This window comes from Neodiprion fabricii, chromosome 5, assembly GCF_021155785.1.
Source record: "Neodiprion fabricii isolate iyNeoFabr1 chromosome 5, iyNeoFabr1.1, whole genome shotgun sequence".
NCBI lineage: Eukaryota > Metazoa > Arthropoda > Insecta > Hymenoptera > Diprionidae > Neodiprion > Neodiprion fabricii.
In genome coordinates this window covers 27,321,792-27,341,338 of record NC_060243.1, presented here as the reverse complement: position 1 = coordinate 27,341,338, position 19,547 = coordinate 27,321,792, and the positions used below count along the sequence as shown (strand labels likewise).

Below are 19,547 nucleotides of genomic sequence, written 5' to 3'. Positions count from 1 at the left end.
TCAACATGCTCCTGGACTATCGGTTCGACTACATAGTAGGTTCATTCTGTGTACAAGGCATATATTCATCTCAAAATAATTAAAACCTACATTTTTGTAACACCTTTTTTCAATAATCACAAGTACAGTGCGTTACGACGTACGTGATTAAAACCGAGCGAAAAATGGCTTGGAGTTTGTAGCGTAATGCATTAAATAGTAATACTGATAACAGGTACAACGTTAGTGTGCAGTAACAGATCACACATTGCCTGCACCTTCCAGCCTGAGTGCCCAGTAACAAGAAATGAAATTCTTAGCTAGTTTAATTAATACAAAATGTATTCTAAATGAAGTTCGATATAAATAAATATATGCTGTATATGCAGCCATATATTTACTTATATCAGTATTATATTAATAACATGTGAATTTTAGTTACTTGTCTCTGTTCACTATATGTATCGATCATAAAATACGAGAGTGGATATAAATTCACATTATCGATTCGGCTTATGTTGTTGGAACGTTAGAAATCCAGAAAGTGAAATTATTCTAAACTTGGGCCGAATAGTCGAGACCTAAATTGTAACATGAATTGCCTGCAGGGTGGGTCACGGTAAGTTTAGTTGTCTACAAGTTTCACAAGGGATTAACTCTGGAATATTATGTATTCCGATACAAATCCTTGAAAAAATGATCAACAGATTCCACGAGGGATTCTGGATTTTATACAAAATTTAAATTCTCATTTCTGATATCGCAGTTTTATCTTATGAGAAGAGGGATAAATTATAAACGAACAAATAATGGCTGTTTGATCTTGTCGTAAATAATTGTGATTCTACGTATTACTTCGAATATTCTCAAGATTTATGGTGATTTCTAAAATTATTCTTATTACAGCATACTTACGATCAGGGGTAAATTTTGTTTCACTCGAATGTCATCAATAATGTAAATACTTTCATTATCGATCCAGTACGTGACAATCACGTCGGTAATGAAAACACCGCCACTACTATCAAACAACGGGAAGTAGAACTTACTTTCCATCAACGACGTACCATCAGACGATAACTACTGTCTATTTATAACTATCGTAATAACTATTTATAATGAATGGAACTCGGTATAAAACTAAACATCCCACAATTTAGGGACATTTTTAACGTGACAGATGGTGAAAGTGTATTCTGATTTCGGTCTGAGGGGATGCGGGGGGAATCACCTTGACATGTCATTCGTATTTGAGCCGGCATTACAGCTACACGCGATTGTTGAAGCAGTGATTTCCGCGATCTTGAATCTGTGTGAATTTATAATACAATAAACAAATTTCATAACAATGGGTGGAAAATGGTCCTCAATGGATCCAATGCACATCGAAGTACCTGAACTGAAAACTCTACTAGAAAGGGATCCGTACTTGGCGCCGTACGAAAAGGAGATTCGGAAGAGGTTCTATCAACATTTTTACTTTTATTTCTCTCGAAAATACTGAGTGATTTTTTGCCCATTTACCGGCCGTTTGCTCTTGAAAAACTCAACTTCCTGCTCGACGAAAATTGCCACTTTCCTTCATTGTTTTCGACCCGTGACCCGTGAATGTTTTCGTCTAGTTCCCTTCTTATTTTACATCACAGGCATTCATTCGATACTGCATATTTGTATACTTATGCAATGCACGTGCAGGATCATCTTATTCTGGATTTCGGATTAGATGGTGATTGGTTACTGAAATTTCTTTACGACATTATGATTAGATCGACAGTAACAAATAAACTGTAAATTGAGATAAGGTATCCGACGAATCTATCCCAAACATTACGAAAACTCAGTGACTTAAGTTTCATTCAAACAATTTCAAATCAGCATGCTGAACTTTTATTCTCCATTCTGTCTACCATATTCTTCGTTTGTTTATAAATGTATTATTTTTATATTATATTGCAATTTTTAAGCAAATCAAAAATTAAAAAAAGGAAAGAAAGAAATTGGATTTCTTTTCGTTGCTTTTGAACAATGTTTAAACTGCATTGGGAAATCATCGATTTAAGATGTTAGAGCAAATAAAAAGACCAACTAAAATGGCTGGAATAAATGATTTCAAAACAGACTACTCCTACACTTTCTTGGCATTAAAATAAAACTTGGTAAAGTCTTATATAACTGTTCTTATAATAGATGAATTTTACACAAAAAAAAAAAAGAAATAGTCAAATTAAAATGAACTACATCATCTGTTTTCACTAAGTAATTCTCTATCCATTTGCGTTTTCTGCAAACTAACAGATATAATTTGGATAATGAATGAAAATCAGATCGCTATTAACGCAATTCAATGTGAAGGTCAAAGGTTCTTTGATAAAGCTAATCATAATTACTGATATTTTGTCAATTAATATCAACCTTGACATTAGCCTCTTCTTTAAAGTACTGAAATACAGATTTATCTGGATGTGTTTGCTGAAATTCTTCAAATATATCACTAAGAATTCAATCTCGCTTATTTACAGGTATGCGATATTCAAAGATTACGTGGAAAAAATTGAGGTGGCGGAAAAGGATTTTGATCAATTTTCCCTGGCATATAAACACTTTGGAGTGCATATTAACCCAGACAACAGCGTAACAGCTTTGGAATGGGCGCCGGGAGCTAGAGAACTTTTTCTTACCGGCGACTTTAGTAAGAAATTTCATTACTAATTAAATATCAGTTCTGAGTATAAGTTTTGTACAGGTTCATAATTTAGTCTGTTTCGATACACAGATGGTTGGGATCGCACTAAAACTCCATACAAGAAACTCGATTATGGAAAATGGGAGCTGAAACTGGAGCCAAATCTTGACGGTTCCAGCCCCATTCAACATTTGTCAGAAGTTAAAGTTATTGTGAGAAATAATAATGGCGAATTATTGGAAAGACTGAGCCCTTGGGCATCTTACGTTACTCAACCGCCAAACCGCTCTGAAGGGACAACTTTCAAGCAAAGAATATGGCATCCAACTGATGACAAGGTAAAACTGCTCCAAAAGATAGTTACGCTTACCTGAAAATATAAAAAGAGCCTGAGTTAATTTGTTCGAAAGTAAATTACTTGCATATGTCCTTTTTTCAACTGAAAAAATAATTCTGCACAACATTTCCATTCTAGGTTGAATTTAAAACTATAATCGATGTTTTTGCAGATCTACAAGTTTAAATATCCAAAACCAAAACGACCCAAGAGTCTAAGGATATACGAATGCCACGTGGGAATTGCGACTCAGGAATTGCGAGTCGGGACATACTTAGAGTTTGCAAAAAATATCATACCCAGAATTGTTAAGCAGGGTTATAACTCCATCCAATTAATGGCGGTCATGGAACATGCTTATTACGCCAGTTTTGGATATCAGGTAACTTGACAAAACTTATGTTTATGCAAACGATGATTAAAATTTTGTTACACCTCTTCACTTTTTGCATCTCCAAGGTGACTTCATTTTTCGCAACCTCTTCGCGTTATGGAACACCTGAAGAGTTAAAGGAGTTGATAGATGAAGCTCACAAGCACGGATTGGTAGTTCTTTTAGACATAGTCCATTCTCACGCTTCAAAGAACACCTTGGATGGATTGAATGAGTTCGATGGAACAGATTCTTGCTTCTTTCACTCAGGCTTCAGAGGCGAACATCCTCTGTGGGGTAGTCGCTTATTCAATTACGCGGAATTCGAGGTTGTCAGATTCCTACTATCAAATTTACGTTGGTATGCTGAAGAGTTTGCATTCGATGGATTCAGGTAACGATTTTCTCGCATTGCATTATCTTTGATAATATTTGAAAAAAAAAACAACAAAAATTAGATGATGCTTTACTACCTTTCAAGGTTATAGAAATTAACAAGGATAATATACTTAGAAACTCAAAACTTACAATATTAAAAACTGGATTGTTAATTCTTTGTGGAACCAATGTTATACAGGTTTGACGGTGTCACGTCCATGTTGTACCATTCTAGAGGGATGGGAGAAGGATTCAGTGGTCATTACGACGAATATTACGGTCTCAATGTAGACGTTGAAGGAGTAGTTTATCTAATGATGGCTAATCATATGCTGCATAAACTTTATCCTGAAATGATAACCATTGCCGAGGACGTTAGTGGAATGCCGGCAATTTGCAGGTACTATCTTGGTGAAAATATACATACAACATTCTTCAAGAAACCTTTCCTCCAGAGCGGTATAATTCACGGTGATTTTTCGTTCCATTCAGGCCAGTTGCAGAGGGAGGAGTAGGCTTTGATTACCGCCTAGGAATGGCGCTTCCTGACAAGTGGATTAAATTGTTGAAGGAGTGTAAAGATGAGGATTGGAATATGGGGGACATCTGTTGGACATTGAGCAATCGTCGCTGGATGGAGAAAACTGTGGCTTATTCCGAATCCCATGACCAGGCGCTAGTCGGTGACAAAACAATCGCCTTTTGGTTGATGGACAAAGAAATGTACACGCACATGAGCGAGCTAAGCCCCCCCAACAACCTCGTCTCGCGTGGAATTGCTCTCCACAATCTTATTACTTTGATTACTCACGGACTTGGCGGTGAAGCTTATCTCAATTTCATTGGTTGGTATATGCGTTTCAATTCATGGAAAGAGCAAAGGGACTTCATCCCCCATTCATAAGAGATAATCGCATATTGAAGAAAAAAAATTAATTTTTACGCATTTTCTCTCAGGTAACGAGTTTGGGCATCCTGAGTGGCTAGATTTTCCTCGGGCAGGAAATGGAGACAGTTACCACTATGCAAGGCGGCAATGGAACCTTGTAGATGACCCAATCCTTAAATATAAGTACATGAATAATTGGGACCGAGAAATTAATCTTTTGGAAGAAAAATATGGCTGGCTGCATGCTAACCCTGTAAGCAATGTGAATCAGTTTAATACTTTCGTTGTTATAATATCTAACAATTTTACATTGAATGTTGAGTGGATAATTCAACATGTATCGAAATGTGAAACAAAGTTTACACGAAATGTATTTCTTTATTCTAAACCAAAAATTATGTTTTTTCACCTGAAAGTAAAAGGTATTGTTTTTTTTTTTTTTTCTTTAGGGCTACGTAAGTTGGAAACACGAAGATGACAAAGTGATAGTATTTGACCGAGCAGGACTTGTGTTTGTCTTTAATTTTCATCCGACGAAGTCATTCCCTGATTACGCTATAGGCGTGAACGAACCTGGAGTTTATCAGATATTACTGAGCAGTGATGACGCTCAATTTGGCGGCGAAAATCGCATCGATACCAGCATCAAGCATTTCAGTAAACCAGAACCATTTGCTAACCGTCCGCACAGACTTTATGCCTATGTTCCCTGTCGTACAGCTATAATTTTAAATCGAGGTAAGTGATCAATTTTTCAGAGATTTGACTTGACTTCAAAAGATAAGAGCAAACTTCGCATTCGAGATATTGATCAATTTAACTTGTATGTTTCAGAATCCTGATTATAGTTACGTGAATTAGATACTTTCGTATTTTGAGAGTAGCATTACAGAACTGTTGTAACGCTTGTTTGAATAATCAAAATAATGATGTGCATAAATTTCATTTTTCATCTTACTTTTGTAAGTATTTGACAATCGCGCATACATGCATGAAGAGTCTGTAATATATAATAGAGACAATACACAAAGAATTTGGTACAAAACCGTGGAATTTCTTAGTTTTCTTTTTTGCTGTTGTAAAGAAATCTTGAACGAAGTTTTCAAAACTTACGTTTTTTCAACATCATGTCTTATGGTAAAATCGATGTATATGTACAAAGAATTATTGTACAAAAATTAATTGCGAACGATTTTTTAAAACTTGTATAATACGAGAAGTTACTGTTAAGAGGATAATAAATTTTTGGGAAATAATATGCATGAAATGATCTATACTATATCCTTCAATACAAAAATTACTATAATGAAGAAAAAAAAAATGTTGCCGAGTTCGCAAGTATGATAACTTGACATAAAACCGCCCAAAATTGCATTGAAAGTTTGCTACTTTATTTACATCATTCCAATTTTATGCTCCCGTAAGTATTATGTATGAATATTTGACGATTGCAGGATAATCCAATGTTATTAAGTATACAAAACTGTCTACTTATATTAGTATACTAAATTCTTTAGCAAATCATTATCATCAATGTAATATTTACATCAGACTTTACAAAGCCATACTACTTCTATTTTTATAAACCTGCACTGCAATTAATTATTTACAGTTCAAATACTTAATATTAATCGTTTATTGCACACTGTCTATTATCTAGAAACTCGTGTAACATGCTAATAGCGCCGGTATTATGTAGTAATATATAATTAACTGTGTAATTGTTAATTACTACACTTTGAAATTAAATAATTGATATCTACACTGGGTGGGGGGGGTTAATCTTTCGCAAATGACCAGATAATTGCAATATGTATAGAATTGGTGTTTCTCTCGTTTGTCAGTAAAAAAAAGATCGTTTTTGTACGGAAATACCTGGATAATTCACCCGCTCGGGAAAAATAGTTAATTGATGTGCACGGCGATGTTAAAAATTTAAATACCGCCAGTGAAAACTGAACATTACAAACATTGCAGTTAGTTAATGAAAGATATTTTCCAAATGATTCAGGTTGTAGTCTAATGAAAGATTTAACACGACTAATTATGTTACTTTGCACGTTGATTATGTAATAAAAAAAAAAACAAGACAGAAAAACAAACTATGACATAATATTAATTTTTACTGATATTCTTATCTTCCTGGCTAAAATTTTTACACCAGTCCATATAATTTTTATTAATCTGTTTACCCTATATCTTGGTATGGTTTTTGAAACCTGACTTCATTGAACGGTTATAAAAAATTGTATCCAACCTATTGGACAGTTATAAAAATTCAGTACCGTTCGAAATCAATTTCTTCTAAAATATCTTCCATTATAATATTGACCTCTTTGTTTAATGTTTACTGTACTACTCGATTCTACCAGCATTTTAACATTGCATATTCTCATTAAATATAGTTATAATTATAAAATATGTTTTCTTTTTTCATCAACTTGTCATTAGTGGTAACAGATCTCAAGTGAAAAGATTTTTTTTCACCTCACCTATTGTGGTTGATAAATGAAAATTCAAGACCAATGTAATTTAGGTATGTTAAATAAGGAATACTATTTCAGTCAAGATTATTACAGCCAGATAACCTGATAATTTTCCGTAAGAATATAACTAAATAAAAGGACGAAAAAAAACAATAAAAATTGCTAATAACAATCAGAGAAAATAGTTTTGGTAGCGGAATTAAAAATTCACTCTACTAAATTATGTCTGAAGAAAAATCAATTATATTATAATCGATTTTGTACCGTCTCTGTTTCTTTAAGTTTAAGGGAAAGGAAATACTCACTGATCAGGAATACCAAACACATCACCCGCATGGGTATGCATAGTGGATATATCGTTGAGCAGTTCAGCCAAGGAAGTGAGCTGCGTAGGGTAGGAGATACAGTTTAGCCACGACTCAGACGTGTCGTCTTAAAATGGTTAGTAGTCTTCTCGGAAATTGTTTGCACAGGTCAAACGCCGTTGGAAGTTGGTAAACTACTTGTCGGTGATCTGAGCAAATCGTGATACTGGAGGAGAGCTTCGCGCAGCGATCGTGAAACCTGGCCAGAGGCAGTGGCCACTGTACATTCGACTAGGTATGGATACAAGCCTATTAACTGCTCCCAAACCGATCGGTCAACTGCGATAAAAGATAAAATGTGAAATTGTAGATGAAAAGGAACGTTTATAATGTTTCATCAGCTGTAAAAATTCGAAATCTTAATCGAATACACAGGTGAAAATAGAATTTTTCAAAATAATTTAACTTACCTTTGTTAGCAGGTGCTTTCTTCAAAGATACAACTAGAGTCGCTACAGCCTTTAATACAAAGGATATCTCCGACAATCTGTATCTAGAACATGGATTCATATTCAACACTTATTTACAACGCTTTAACGAGTCAATTCTGCCAGTCACACACAAGGACAAGGTTTTTTAAATTTTCATTGACTCGTGACGAACGTGTTTACATTACCTTGGCAGAGGGCATTTTCCGCTGCGTCTTTCATCTTCTATGTAGCGACGCAATACTTCTTGAAACCTGTGAAGCAGGGCTGTAACAGCTAGTCGGCCAGCGACCCCTCCTTCGTCAGATTCCGAGGCTTCAGTCGTTGTCGTTTCAATTTCGTTGCTCAAGCCATCGAGCAACGAAAACTGAAGAAGCGTCTCGAAACAAGTCTTTGCAAATTCTTCCCTCAATTTAATCTCGTTACTATTTTCTATTATGCAAAACATCGAAAAAGTTTCGTTTCTGTGCCATGCTCAAACTGTAGCAAAAATTTTAATAATAATGTGCGCCTTACCAATACTTGTAGTTGTTGCTGAATGAATGGAACCTTTATTTAGCAGCATGACGACTCGAAGTATAAATTGATGAGGTACGTGCTGTGAGTGCGGCAGTACTTCATCTCTCAGTAGTTCCATTACTTGGCAATCAACCGCTTCATCCGCTTGCACTTCTTCGGCGCCACGTTCCGTAGTTATCACGCTATTTAATTAAAAAATACAACAAATACTTATACGATAGTAAAGTAACTTTTATCTGAAATTCTTCAGTGCTACTCACGTCGCGGAAATTATAGGACTATTTATTATTAATTTACCTCTTAGGGAATAAAAAATCGTCCAAAGTATCCGCTAGTTCTGTCCACATACTGGAGAACTGCTCAGGATACGTTCTTGCCAGTGGTAAACCTGTGTGTAGGACAGCCAAGAGACTGGTGACTGCTAGTTTCCAAGTTGTAGGTGATGGGCAATTGTATTTCATGGATAACGGAACGTGAAGAGCTTCTATTATGTGCTCGAGCACTTTTCCGTCTACTACCGATTCCTCGTGAGCAGTTTTTTGATAGAGACTTACGACCATTGACAATGCCTTCTCCCCAAAGGGTACGTAGTTCATGGTAACCCAGTCAGCCTATTGTGTATACATGTAATGGATTAATCAATTGGATAATTGATCACGAAAAATTATTTCAGTCATTCAACAAAGTTTTACAAAAGGCAAGAGAGAAAATGGACACTCACGGACACTCCTCTGACTTGGGATATATGCTTTGTGGGTATTTTTCCGTAAGTGGGTGCTTGACAAGCTAGCTTTGAAAAACTTAACAGCTGCAGGAATATCGAACCAATCATCATTCTCAGATTGTCTGTTCCGTTGAGTACTTCCTATCAAGATGGTAACCAAAAATAAGAATTTGCTAATGAATCATTCATCAGTAAACAATGATTAATTTGGCTCGCTAAGGTTTCGAGAAGAATTCATTAGTCTTTCAAATCCTCCGTAGAATTTCATCACAATTTTTCATACTTCAAAAATTTACAACAAACCTTTTGCAGTAGTTCCATGGAGTGAAGAACCCCATCTTGCAACTGGGTCAGAACAATATCCGGCAACGTTGGTAAGATGTAAGGAGTTGATTCTCCGTGTACAGGAACAGCGACTGCGTTTTTTAGGACAATACATAATTTTTGAAGGTCCGTACCCGTAAACCTGGAGCATAAAATAGATCATCTGTCATCGATATTGATTACGGGACCAATGAATAGGAAAAGAAGCAAAGAAATGCTACTAACTTATTTCTAATGTGCTGAAATACTGCTGGAAAAATATGAACCAATGCCGTCAAAAAGGCTTGCGAAGGTACGTAGGGTTCAGTGTCTCCTTCTCTCGGTGGTGTCGTACTTTCCATACCGATGCTAAGCCAAACTCGCCATGCAACCAACCACAATGCTTCCGAATCACTAGATCGACCAGCTTCCTCACTATCTCCACCTTTTTGAAGATAAAGTATTTCTTGGAAAGACTTTAGAGCTGCCAGTGAGACCTGAACATTGAATTAAATGTAAGTTTGTAGAATTAATTTTTACTTAGTACATATTTGTATTTGATAAAAAGAAACCTCACAATATTTTCAGACCCATACTCACTTCGTTATTTTTACTCAATGCAGAGTTTTCAATGAATTCTAAGAGCAGAGACCATGCCCGCGGAAAGTCTCCCAATAATTGTAACAGCTGCCTTTTTGTGTTGAAGACTCGAGCCACTCCGCTCAGTGTTAAGACCTGCAAAAGTTCAGATTCGAGTTTTTCGTTTCAAATGAGTTTCATTTATTTTCAGTTTTCAGTTCAATTTTAATTTTATCTCAAATACTAGAACATTTTTGGAGCGGAAAATCTGAGTGGTACACGATATTTTATGTAAACTGACCTGGGTTTCAGCCCACTGCTTTTGAGCAGTATTACGGCTGTGATGGATAAGAATATTTCCACTGGTATCGACCTTTTCACTACTTGCAGAACTGGATAAACTTCTAACTTTATCCAGCAAAGGGAACAACACCTGCCAAAGCACCGCTTGCCAGGTTGGTTGATGAAGCAATCCTCCGTGCGCAGATATTGTTGAAAATAATGTTTGGCTTGCAGATTTTCGAACTGCAGGCCTTGAATCCACGCACAAATCTCCTAGAAAATAACAATTTTCTATGTATGAATACCATTTAGCATTTTATTACAAAATAAACCGGAAAGCAGAATCTAATAAAGAATGAAGGAAGTTAAACATGTGGAACAAGGAGTAATTTTCTTGAATAGCGCTTAAAAATGACAAATCTTACCTAGTCTCGCGTAGAGACACATCCATAGTTTGTCAAACGGTGGCATATTTGTGGTACCAGGAAAATCGGGAAAGACGGAAGTAGCATCGCCTTGTAAAGAGCTGCACAATTTTTCTTGATTTTGGTAGAAGTAATCGCTGATGTTCCACTATAACAGACGGAATTAATTTATAAAAGCAGAGATAGACCATTTATTATAGCGCAATAGGTGAATAAATATCCCCAAACCAAAGAAAAGCGTTTTATTTATATTTTTATTTTCGAGTTACCATGAGTCCCACTGCAGTGAGGGAAATGTTCAGTTCCTGAGTTTGCGAACCAAATTTAGCAGCAGTATCGACGCACAGCGGAAGGCATCTCCATGGCATTACAGGTAAAAAATCCGTCACCACCAATTGTAGGCATTGAAAAGCTATGCGAACCAGAGCTTCCCTGGTAATCAGAGAATAAAAAAGTAATTGCAACTTGATATTTATAAGCCTGTCATAATGCAATACTACTTTAAAATACATGTAGAGAAGTACTGTGTGCAGTTTTTAAATAGTCAAATTTACCCATGATGATTGGAAACAGCTCCTATAATACCAAGAACTAAGGGCCATCCATGGGACAAAGTTTCTCCAGCTCCGTGTAAAACTTGTAGAACACATTCCAACTGGCGCTGCCTCACATCTCCGTGACGCACCGATGACAACTCGGACAATGGTCCCAGTAACAGAGTTTGTAATTTCTACAAATGGACGAAAACGCACGTATTTATAAAAAGCATATAAATGGCAAGGCTGAGCAGCATAAACATCAAAAAGCTTCTAGATATGTTATTTTTAGTTTTGCAGGTAAGCTGTTGATTGATACCGATTGATACCTGATTATCCCGGAGTGGCTGGGGGTATTTATGTTGAAGGGCAGCTTTGACGAGGTACGTTATTGCCTCGACTCCCCATTCTCGCATTCTAATGTGTGGATGTTGACACACTTCCAAAAGATGGTTGGTCAATGGCCTCCAAAGAACCTCTACACGTGGTAAATTGACAAGCCCAGTTTCTAGCAGTTTTGCTACAGCGAACAATGACGGTTCCTGAAACAGAAATCAGTTCATTTCTTACCTATATCAACGTGCAAGGAAAAAATCAGTTGTTTTAGTTGATGAAACGAAGTAGAAAATTGAATGTTAAAAACTAACAGCTAAGGTTAGTGATTAGTTCACATGAAATTGAACAAAGCCAACGAATAATCGTCGTTGCCATTCAGAATGATTTTTAAATCGTAACACCCAGAATTTCCAAGAATCATTTTCAAATTTGGCATTGTAGAACGAATGAAATAATTAATTAACATAGGCTTTTTCAGTCTTACCCTATTAGAATAAGCCAGCTCCATAGCCTCGTGGCTCAATTTGCATAAAGCATCGATTAAGTGATGTAATGCAACGTCATCAAGATACTGACTGCTCTCAAAAAGCCTACTAAGCATAGCGCTAAGAACAGGCAAATCCGCCATCACAGCAGTAGTTATAACTGCGTTTGAATCAGCGGTAGTTCTACCAGCCTTCAAAGACCCTCCTGTGGATGGCTTAAGACCCAAGATCCAAACAAGGTGCTGCAAAGTTGTTAACACAAGATGCCAGGCACTGCCCAGGATGCTGCCGTGACAGTGAGCAAGTGACAGTAGCGCCCGCATACACTGCAGATTTTTTGCCGTCAGCATAACTGGTCCTTGCTGAGCCCCTGTAAACAATAAAAATTATCATATAACAAAAGCTAAATTGTTTGGTCGCCAAATCATCGAAAAAAATCTGTTACATTTGAGCTGTTTTTAGCTCCATTTAAGTAATGCATTGTTCGAAACTCTGTTACAATATTTGTTTTCCGACATTAGTCAATGTGATGTGAGAAAAACTATCAAAGTTTCATTGCAATATCAGAGTAAACGAAGTTGCCAACTTACCAATCGGTAGCGACGCAGTCGGCAACGGAGTACCAACAGCTACGACTTGCTGCCTGTAGTCAGGTTCGCTGATATTAGCCGGATTATATTGTACAGGATCCTGAGGTCTGGCACTCGGTATTCCTTGTGGAGCGCTGTATAATACAGTCAAAGCATAATGGGGTGGTAAAGAGGCCTTGCAAATTGCCGTAATGAAAGCATCCCTCGGTGTCTGTAGATCAAGGGAGCCACAGAGCGAGGCAAAAGTCTGTATGGCTTTAAGGACATTTTCAGAGGCTGACTCGTCGGTACTGCTGACAAAAATTTTTCACTTTACATGTGACGTCTTCATTCCTCAATAACTTTTAAACATTTCGTTCAACAATTTAGATGCAGTTACCTGGCATCGACCAATGGACTGAGAGCTGCGAGTAAACCACACCAACTCGAGATAATTAATTGAGTGTGCAACTTGCGCTCAATTTCTGTTGGTTTATAGCGGTTCTGTTCTCTCCCTTCCTCACGGGGACCCTCGATAGCTAGTGCCACAGACCGAATGATGTCCAACAAACAAGCGTAAGCAATGCTGATTCCATAGCCATCAGGTATTTGGGGCGGTTCAATCTTGTCCAGCATTTCTAAACTGTAATAGATTTATTTCTTTTAATTTCCTTAAAGTTTTCGTCGAGACTCAAAGGAATTTTCCAAGAACTTTCCAAGAAACATGCAAAATTGTGAAATCTAACAAGTTCCCGGAGCAGAACAAAGAAATATTCGCGTCTTGTTAAAAGTTTCCAGTTAACTTACTACGTTGATTTAGCTTGACCACTGGTGAAAGTGGCAACAACAGGCAACCATATCCCTCGAGAATAGAAACCAGGCTGTGGAGATACGCCAGGACCGACAGGCATTCCAGCCAATAATGCAGGTGGTTGTCCTTGAGCAACAGGTACTCCAGTACCTAAATGATGAGAAAGCAATCATCGGTGATTCGTTCACAGAAAGAGTGCCGAGCAAAATACGCCCGTTCAAGTGAGGAGAAAGCTGAATTTACCTCCTCCAGCTTGTCCCATCATTTGGGGATTTACGAACAGACTTTGCACGTAAGCTCCCAGACTGTTAACTATGTCTTGAAATATGTTTGTTGCGTGAGGTTTTAGGTCGTAGCATTCGCAAAAGCTTGTTAGCAGATCGGCTTGAACAGTCATTTTGTGTAATACTTCCAATGCCAAGGCACGCTGCCACGCAGGCTTGTCAGGATCCAGGAATTTAACGATCAGAGACAAAAATATCTCACATTCAGTTACCTAATATGCAAAAATTAAATGGAATTACAAACTCAATGGGCTCTTTTATTACAATTGATCGTTCAGAATATGTAAATTCTTGGTGAAACAATTTGGGTTAAAAAAATAAAAGTAAAAAATGATAGAAAGAGATAATGTAACTCACCAAAAGACAATGGTATTTTTGAACTAATATCGAAACAACTCGGAGTAGTCTCATGCTGATCGGAAAATATGGCTTGTCCAGTGGAGTTGCTTGCTGTACCGATGCTGGCACAGAGTTCCGATATTTGATGTTTGGGGAGAACAGTTTTATTACCAAGGCACATACTCGTTCTTTCAGTAGGAAACTGAACTCTGGATGCTGCAAAAAGCGAAAATTTAAAATATTAACCAATTTGAAGGCGTGACGGTAATCTGACATGTAATAAGTTTTGCATTTCATAATATCGTCATTGTTTTCCACACTTTGCCAAACATTTCACATTTCCGCACATCTATTTTCACTAAGAATTTTTCCCTTTCCTTGATAAGAGATCGGATTCTGATATAAAGACATTGGGTACCTTGAAGAATACTGATGAAAAGTTTGTTAAAACAGACTCTAGAAGTTCCAGACCAAAAGTTCTGGTCATTTCCGTTATCCCTATCAGCCAATAAGGTTGATCAGCATTTACCAACTGTACTAAGTCCTGAAAAAATAAGCAAAAACAGTCATTTTATTATTGTTACTGAAATTTCATTCGAAGGAAAAGACCACAGAGAATACCAAACAGATTTGGTACCTGGAACATGAGGTAGGCATCTGCTGCGCATGGTCTTAGACCTTTGGGTGCTTGATTTGTAGGTATTTTTAATTCTTCTAAATTAACATCCTCTGGTTCGGCACGGCCGGCAAACTCTTCATCTTCAACTACTACACGCTCAAATACAAGCGATACTAATTGCCTCACAGTCGCTCCGGCAGTATTAATCGTTGTGGAATCTTTAGTAAAATGAAGCCGAAAACAGAGAACTAAATTCTGAAAAAACAAACAATATCAAAATCATTTTTGTTGTGTCTATTGTTCTAATTACTTGATTGACGACAAGTACACTAGCACTTATGTATCATGTATGCTGAATAATAAATACATATTAACCAAATAAATATTAATTGATCACATCATAACGAAAAGCCAGAAATTTAGGAATATTATTATCCCTGGTTTGCTTTGAGCAGCAACTCATAACTGATTGCAGCTGATTGAGAGTTTAGAAGATTTCTTCAAATGAAACTGAGTAATTACCCTGGCCAGAGTCTCTCCGTGAACGACAGTGTTACTCGTTAGTAGCAGGGTAACACTTTGAAGAATTTTCACTTCCTCTGTACCAGATTCCATCAGCATCCATAGAGCATCTGTAATGTATCGGGCTCCTTTTGTGTCCACCGCTTGCTGTGTTATGAGCCTTTGCATCATGCCTAAGCAAAACTGAAATAAAAACAGGATAAATTAAAAGTTAACTTCATAACCTATAAGTTAGATAATTGGTTTTCAGTGAATTTTTCAGTACATATTCTTCCATAATTCTACGATTTTGTGCCAAAGTTTATCTAATTTTTGAGATTTCTAGTACACCCATTATTATTGTTCCTTGTCCGTTGATTCATACTTTAGGTCAACTTGATAAGAATTGATAAAGTAGATAGTCTAAGTCATATTGAACAATATGTTAAAATTAAAAAACCTCTGTTCATGCTGCTGAAACGAAATCACAAAAGACTAATCACAAACTAACAATTTGAATAAATGTTTCAACTTATAAGCTAGCCATTACATTTTTTCCTATAAGACTAACACCAGCAGTAATGCTTTTTGATACCTTTATAATCTTTACATCTCGACTTTCGCATCCTTGTACCAAAGGATATAATATTTGATTGACAATGTAGTATATCGGTGTTCCAGGACTATTGGCAGCTGTCCGTAACTTAGATATTCCTTCTTCGCAGGACTGTGAAACAAAAGAAATATATAAAAATTTCACATCAAGGCAGATGGAATTGTACAATCGTCAATTATTCGATAAGGTAGGCAAACAGAAATAATTTCAGAAGCGAGCTTTTCGTGGTTAACAAAGTTTGAAAACAAATTACTGAGACCGTATTAGAACGTTTTGACAGCTGTCAAAATGTTCTGAGTCAAGACTTGTTTGTTCTTCAGCAACAGTAAAGCAAGAAGACATGATGCGCGAACAATAATTGTTGTAAGTTATGTTGAAGTCGCAAACAGGCTATAGGTCATTATCAAAAGAATGCTTATGATCGAGCAGATAATAACATCCTGACCTAACCTAAAATGAGAATAATCAATTAAATGGTGAATAATTGATGGCGTATGGATAAGATACGATACCTCTCTAATCTGTGGATACTTTTTTTTAGTTTCCGATGACAGAACCTTTAAATCAGATTGCAAAGACTCAAGGAATTTGGCAACGTTTTCCTGGCCGCCTCCGACGGCTGTATTTACCATCATCTTGTTGATTACAGTAATTTGTGATAAAATCGAGGTGGAGCCTTCGGTGAGGCGGATATTATTCTTTCATGACAGTTAAACTTCAATGAATTTCACTCGCACTTAACAGTTTCCTTGCAGCGAACGTCAGAAAGCGTAATCACAGATGCCGCATTAGCAGATGAGCTGGCATTCTGATCGCTCCGTTTATCAGAAATGACAACCACGAAGTTATTGCTAGTTCGTGATGACAACCAGTCAGCTAACCAACCATCAGCCAACCACCGTTTCGTATAGGCTCGCCCATTTCGTATCACCCCCACTCTACACCATCTCGGCCGAGTTCGAATAACACCAAGTCCGCAATTTGCGATCTAATCCTAAAATTCTACGAGCGACCTCGAGAAATTTTCAAATTCAGGTGGCAATAAAAAAAAAAAAAAAACTACACGAAATCTACTGTACCCATTTTTACCAATTTTACCCAACATCCCGAAGTGATTCTACACTACGATGTCCCCTAATAAAATTCACTCAACTGCAGAGAGGCTGAGTATAATGACCTAAAAATACCTACTTTTGGCGTGACGATTATAATCCAAGTAACTCTACAGACCACGATGATGAAAACAATTATCTTCTATGCTGGTCCACAGGAGTTAAAATTCAATTAAGTAAATGATGAAGTATCGCTTTCGATTTACCGTCAAAATTGATGAATAATGAATGAATTTTGTTAACTCCGTCTTGATACGAATACTCAAAGTAGCAAAACATTGGCGATTGATCAGTTTTCGAGCTTTTCAAGTATAGTCTACAAAATTTGAAAACACTTTCGATCATTTGAAGTAAAATATGATGGATTTTATGAAATAATAAATGCAAAAACGAAAAATGATCGAAGCCAAAATGCAACTTTGCAAAGCTTCTCGATTTATCCGCCAAACATTGGATGACATCACGTGGTACAGGATCCGTAAAATATTGACGCTTCATCTTTCTTCCCAATTACTTTGTCCGTGACAACTTGAAAAAAAATGTTTTGATGAGAGGTTAAGAAACATTGAAGTGACTTCAAGTAATTGAATAAATATGTAAATATTGTAGATTTAAAGTGCATAATCCTTCTAATATCTAATATGTGTAAAATTCTGGGGCTCACTCATTTCCATCAGTAGGAATCTTCGGCAAAGAAAATTTTTTCCCACCGCAACTGAAGGTTACCGTAATAACAACATAGTCATTCAAATTGAATTTGCCTAGAAGTGTGTTTCGAAACCCTTCGAAGCTGTACGAAACCTTTGGCGATAAGTATTGTAATTGATTGGTGGATGAAATCTCGACGCTTTCACCGAATATTGACTCCAAAAAACTCTGTACAAACTCATCGATAAAGTCCGCAATTCGTCATGTCTGCAACACCAAAGCAATTATCAAACCTGCTTGATATTCTGGACGAGGAGAACCTGGATACCAGTTTAGAATCACTATCTAATCAGTTACACCAGGCGTTTGCAAAGGAGGATCTCTTCAAAGTCGGAACAACCCTGTTGCTGCTTCTTCAGCACATTGATCTCCTGCCAAACAATGTTCAGCGAATAATGGCGCTCGCTCTTCTCTACGACCTTTATCGAGGCGAGCAACTGGCGTCCACGCCGTTTGCCACAGTGTTCATCCAGGTATTGAAGCCCTCGGATGAGAGTGCTTCAGGTTCGGTGTCTCGGCCAAACTTCTCTGGACACATCCCGGCGCTCTCCAGATGCGAGAAGAACCTGCTTAGCCACCTACTCGGCTATGGAGCCAAAGAGACGATGAAAAAAACAGCGAGACAAATCATAGAAGAGATGTCTCACTCGGCTACTCCTCTCGTCGATCTCACTAGTCTGCAGCTTCAACTAGCCGAAAGGCTGTCGGAACTACCAAGTGTAAGCAAATGTGGAAATCCAGTAATCCTCCCGGATATGGACCGCTCGAAAGCTGGCGAGATAGACAAGAAAGTTGGCAGAGCTATAGCGGAGAGTCTTGTGATCGGCGAGCCACCTCTTTGTAGCCAAAGCTATCGGCCAGAATTCCTGAGGCTCACACCACCGTTGTATCACTCCGCAGATGAACTTGCATGGATGAACGTTGAGGAGCCGAGCCAGTTCACGGTTGAGTACGATTCTTCCATGTGTGTGTCTAATTGTGCAGGGGCCGAGGCACGCAGGCTGATGGGCAGAGCGTATAAGAGCGCCTTGACGCTCCAGCAGCAACAGCACTTGCTTATGGAGCTAGACGCTGACCCAAAACTCGTTTATCACATCGGTTTGACCCCCGTAAAGCTTCCGGACTTGGTTGAAAACAATCCGCTAATAGCTATTGAAGTCCTGCTGAAGCTTATGCAGTCCAGCCAAATAACAGAGTACTTCAGCGTGCTGGTTAATATGGAGATGTCCTTGCATTCGATGGAAGTTGTGAATAGATTGACAACCACAGTCGATCTACCAACAGAGTTTGTTCACCTTTACATCAGTAATTGCATATCGACTTGCGAAACCATCAAAGATCGATATATGCAAAATCGTTTAGTCCGTCTGGTTTGCGTGTTCCTTCAGTCTCTAATCAGAAACAAGATAATCAATGTTCAAGAACTTTTCATCGAAGTACAAGCCTTTTGCATCGAATTTAGCAGGATTAGAGAAGCTGCTGCGCTCTTCCGGCTGCTTAAACAACTTGAATCTGGTGATATCGGTGGGCTCAATACCCCGCCGGCTAAGAGTAAGATCGATCCTTGCTGAAAAGAGTTATTGCAAGTAATGGAAAACTTGGATTGTAATCAATAGTTAAGAAATGGATCATCGTGGTATTGCGCTTGGAAAGTTGAGATGCTTCAGTTGGTATACTCTTCATGGAAATATTGAACCAAATCTTCTGGGCCGCATAGATTCGAATTTTTTTTTAACATTCAATAATAATAAGTATTGACTGATCAGGAAATATTCTGTTACTCAATCGATTTTTTAGCAGAAGAACTAGGTAATGAGTTTTTTTTTTTTCAAGTCAATTTTGTTCAAATTTGACAATATTATTATTTTTTTTCTTTTTTTT

At 37.4% G+C, this 19,547-nt stretch overlaps 3 protein-coding genes across 5 annotated transcripts; 2 read left to right on the top strand and 1 right to left on the bottom strand.

Moving 5' to 3' along the window:
* The first annotated feature begins 1,196 nt into the window (after positions 1-1,196).
* LOC124183897 (1,4-alpha-glucan-branching enzyme) lies at positions 1,197-5,949 on the top strand. Its single transcript, XM_046573050.1, has 10 exons — positions 1,197-1,440; positions 2,499-2,668; positions 2,753-3,000; positions 3,172-3,381; positions 3,459-3,766; positions 3,950-4,150; positions 4,243-4,595; positions 4,708-4,892; positions 5,089-5,377; positions 5,474-5,949. The coding sequence occupies exons 1-10, from the start codon at positions 1,328-1,330 to the stop codon at positions 5,479-5,481; spliced, it is 2,085 nt and encodes a 694-aa protein (XP_046429006.1). The 5' UTR covers positions 1,197-1,327; the 3' UTR covers positions 5,482-5,949.
* Positions 5,950-6,160: 211 nt separating this feature from the next.
* Positions 6,161-16,805, bottom strand: LOC124183894 (protein MON2 homolog). 3 transcript variants are annotated; one of them, XM_046573045.1, is made up of 25 exons: positions 16,359-16,805; positions 15,826-15,957; positions 15,252-15,434; positions 14,748-14,984; positions 14,529-14,654; positions 14,129-14,326; positions 13,731-13,983; positions 13,484-13,637; positions 13,077-13,319; positions 12,698-12,990; positions 12,107-12,477; positions 11,616-11,828; positions 11,305-11,480; positions 11,020-11,182; positions 10,751-10,898; positions 10,345-10,598; positions 10,065-10,199; positions 9,711-9,961; positions 9,465-9,627; positions 9,159-9,302; positions 8,735-9,048; positions 8,435-8,619; positions 8,107-8,350; positions 7,901-7,977; positions 6,161-7,769 (listed from the first exon to the last, which is right to left on the bottom strand). In XM_046573045.1, the coding sequence occupies exons 1-25, from the start codon at positions 16,479-16,481 to the stop codon at positions 7,600-7,602; spliced, it is 4,950 nt and encodes a 1,649-aa protein (XP_046429001.1). In that variant the 5' UTR covers positions 16,482-16,805; the 3' UTR covers positions 6,161-7,599. The 3 variants fall into 3 exon arrangements, with proteins under 3 accessions (XP_046429001.1, XP_046428999.1, XP_046429000.1); XM_046573043.1 differs by having other exon boundaries at positions 7,901-7,983; positions 16,359-16,804; XM_046573044.1 differs by having other exon boundaries at positions 7,901-7,983; positions 12,698-12,987; positions 16,359-16,804.
* Positions 16,806-16,833: 28 nt separating this feature from the next.
* LOC124183898 (CCR4-NOT transcription complex subunit 11) lies at positions 16,834-19,489 on the top strand. Its single transcript, XM_046573051.1, has one exon. It carries the CDS (start codon positions 17,870-17,872, stop codon positions 19,235-19,237), a length of 1,368 nt encoding a protein of 455 aa, XP_046429007.1. The 5' UTR covers positions 16,834-17,869; the 3' UTR covers positions 19,238-19,489.
* Positions 19,490-19,547: the final 58 nt, after the last annotated feature.

Bases quoted from the DNA above. Each gene is read 5' to 3' on its own strand.
- LOC124183897 (XM_046573050.1), top strand. From the start codon at position 1,328: ATGGGTGGAAAATGGTCCTCAATGGATCCAATGCACATCGAAGTACCT. The intron at 1,441-2,498 runs GTTCTATCAACA...GCTTATTTACAG, and splicing joins GAAAAGGAGATTCGGAAGAG to GTATGCGATATTCAAAGATT. The intron at 3,382-3,458 runs GTAACTTGACAA...TGCATCTCCAAG, and splicing joins ACGCCAGTTTTGGATATCAG to GTGACTTCATTTTTCGCAAC.
- LOC124183894 (XM_046573043.1), bottom strand. From the start codon at position 16,481: ATGATGGTAAATACAGCCGTCGGAGGCGGCCAGGAAAACGTTGCCAAA. The intron at 13,984-14,128 runs GTGAGTTACATT...TTTGCATATTAG, and splicing joins AAAAATACCATTGTCTTTTG to GTAACTGAATGTGAGATATT. The intron at 11,481-11,615 runs GTATCAATCGGT...GTCCATTTGTAG, and splicing joins AGCCACTCCGGGATAATCAG to AAATTACAAACTCTGTTACT.
- LOC124183898 (XM_046573051.1), top strand. From the start codon at position 17,870: ATGTCTGCAACACCAAAGCAATTATCAAACCTGCTTGATATTCTGGAC.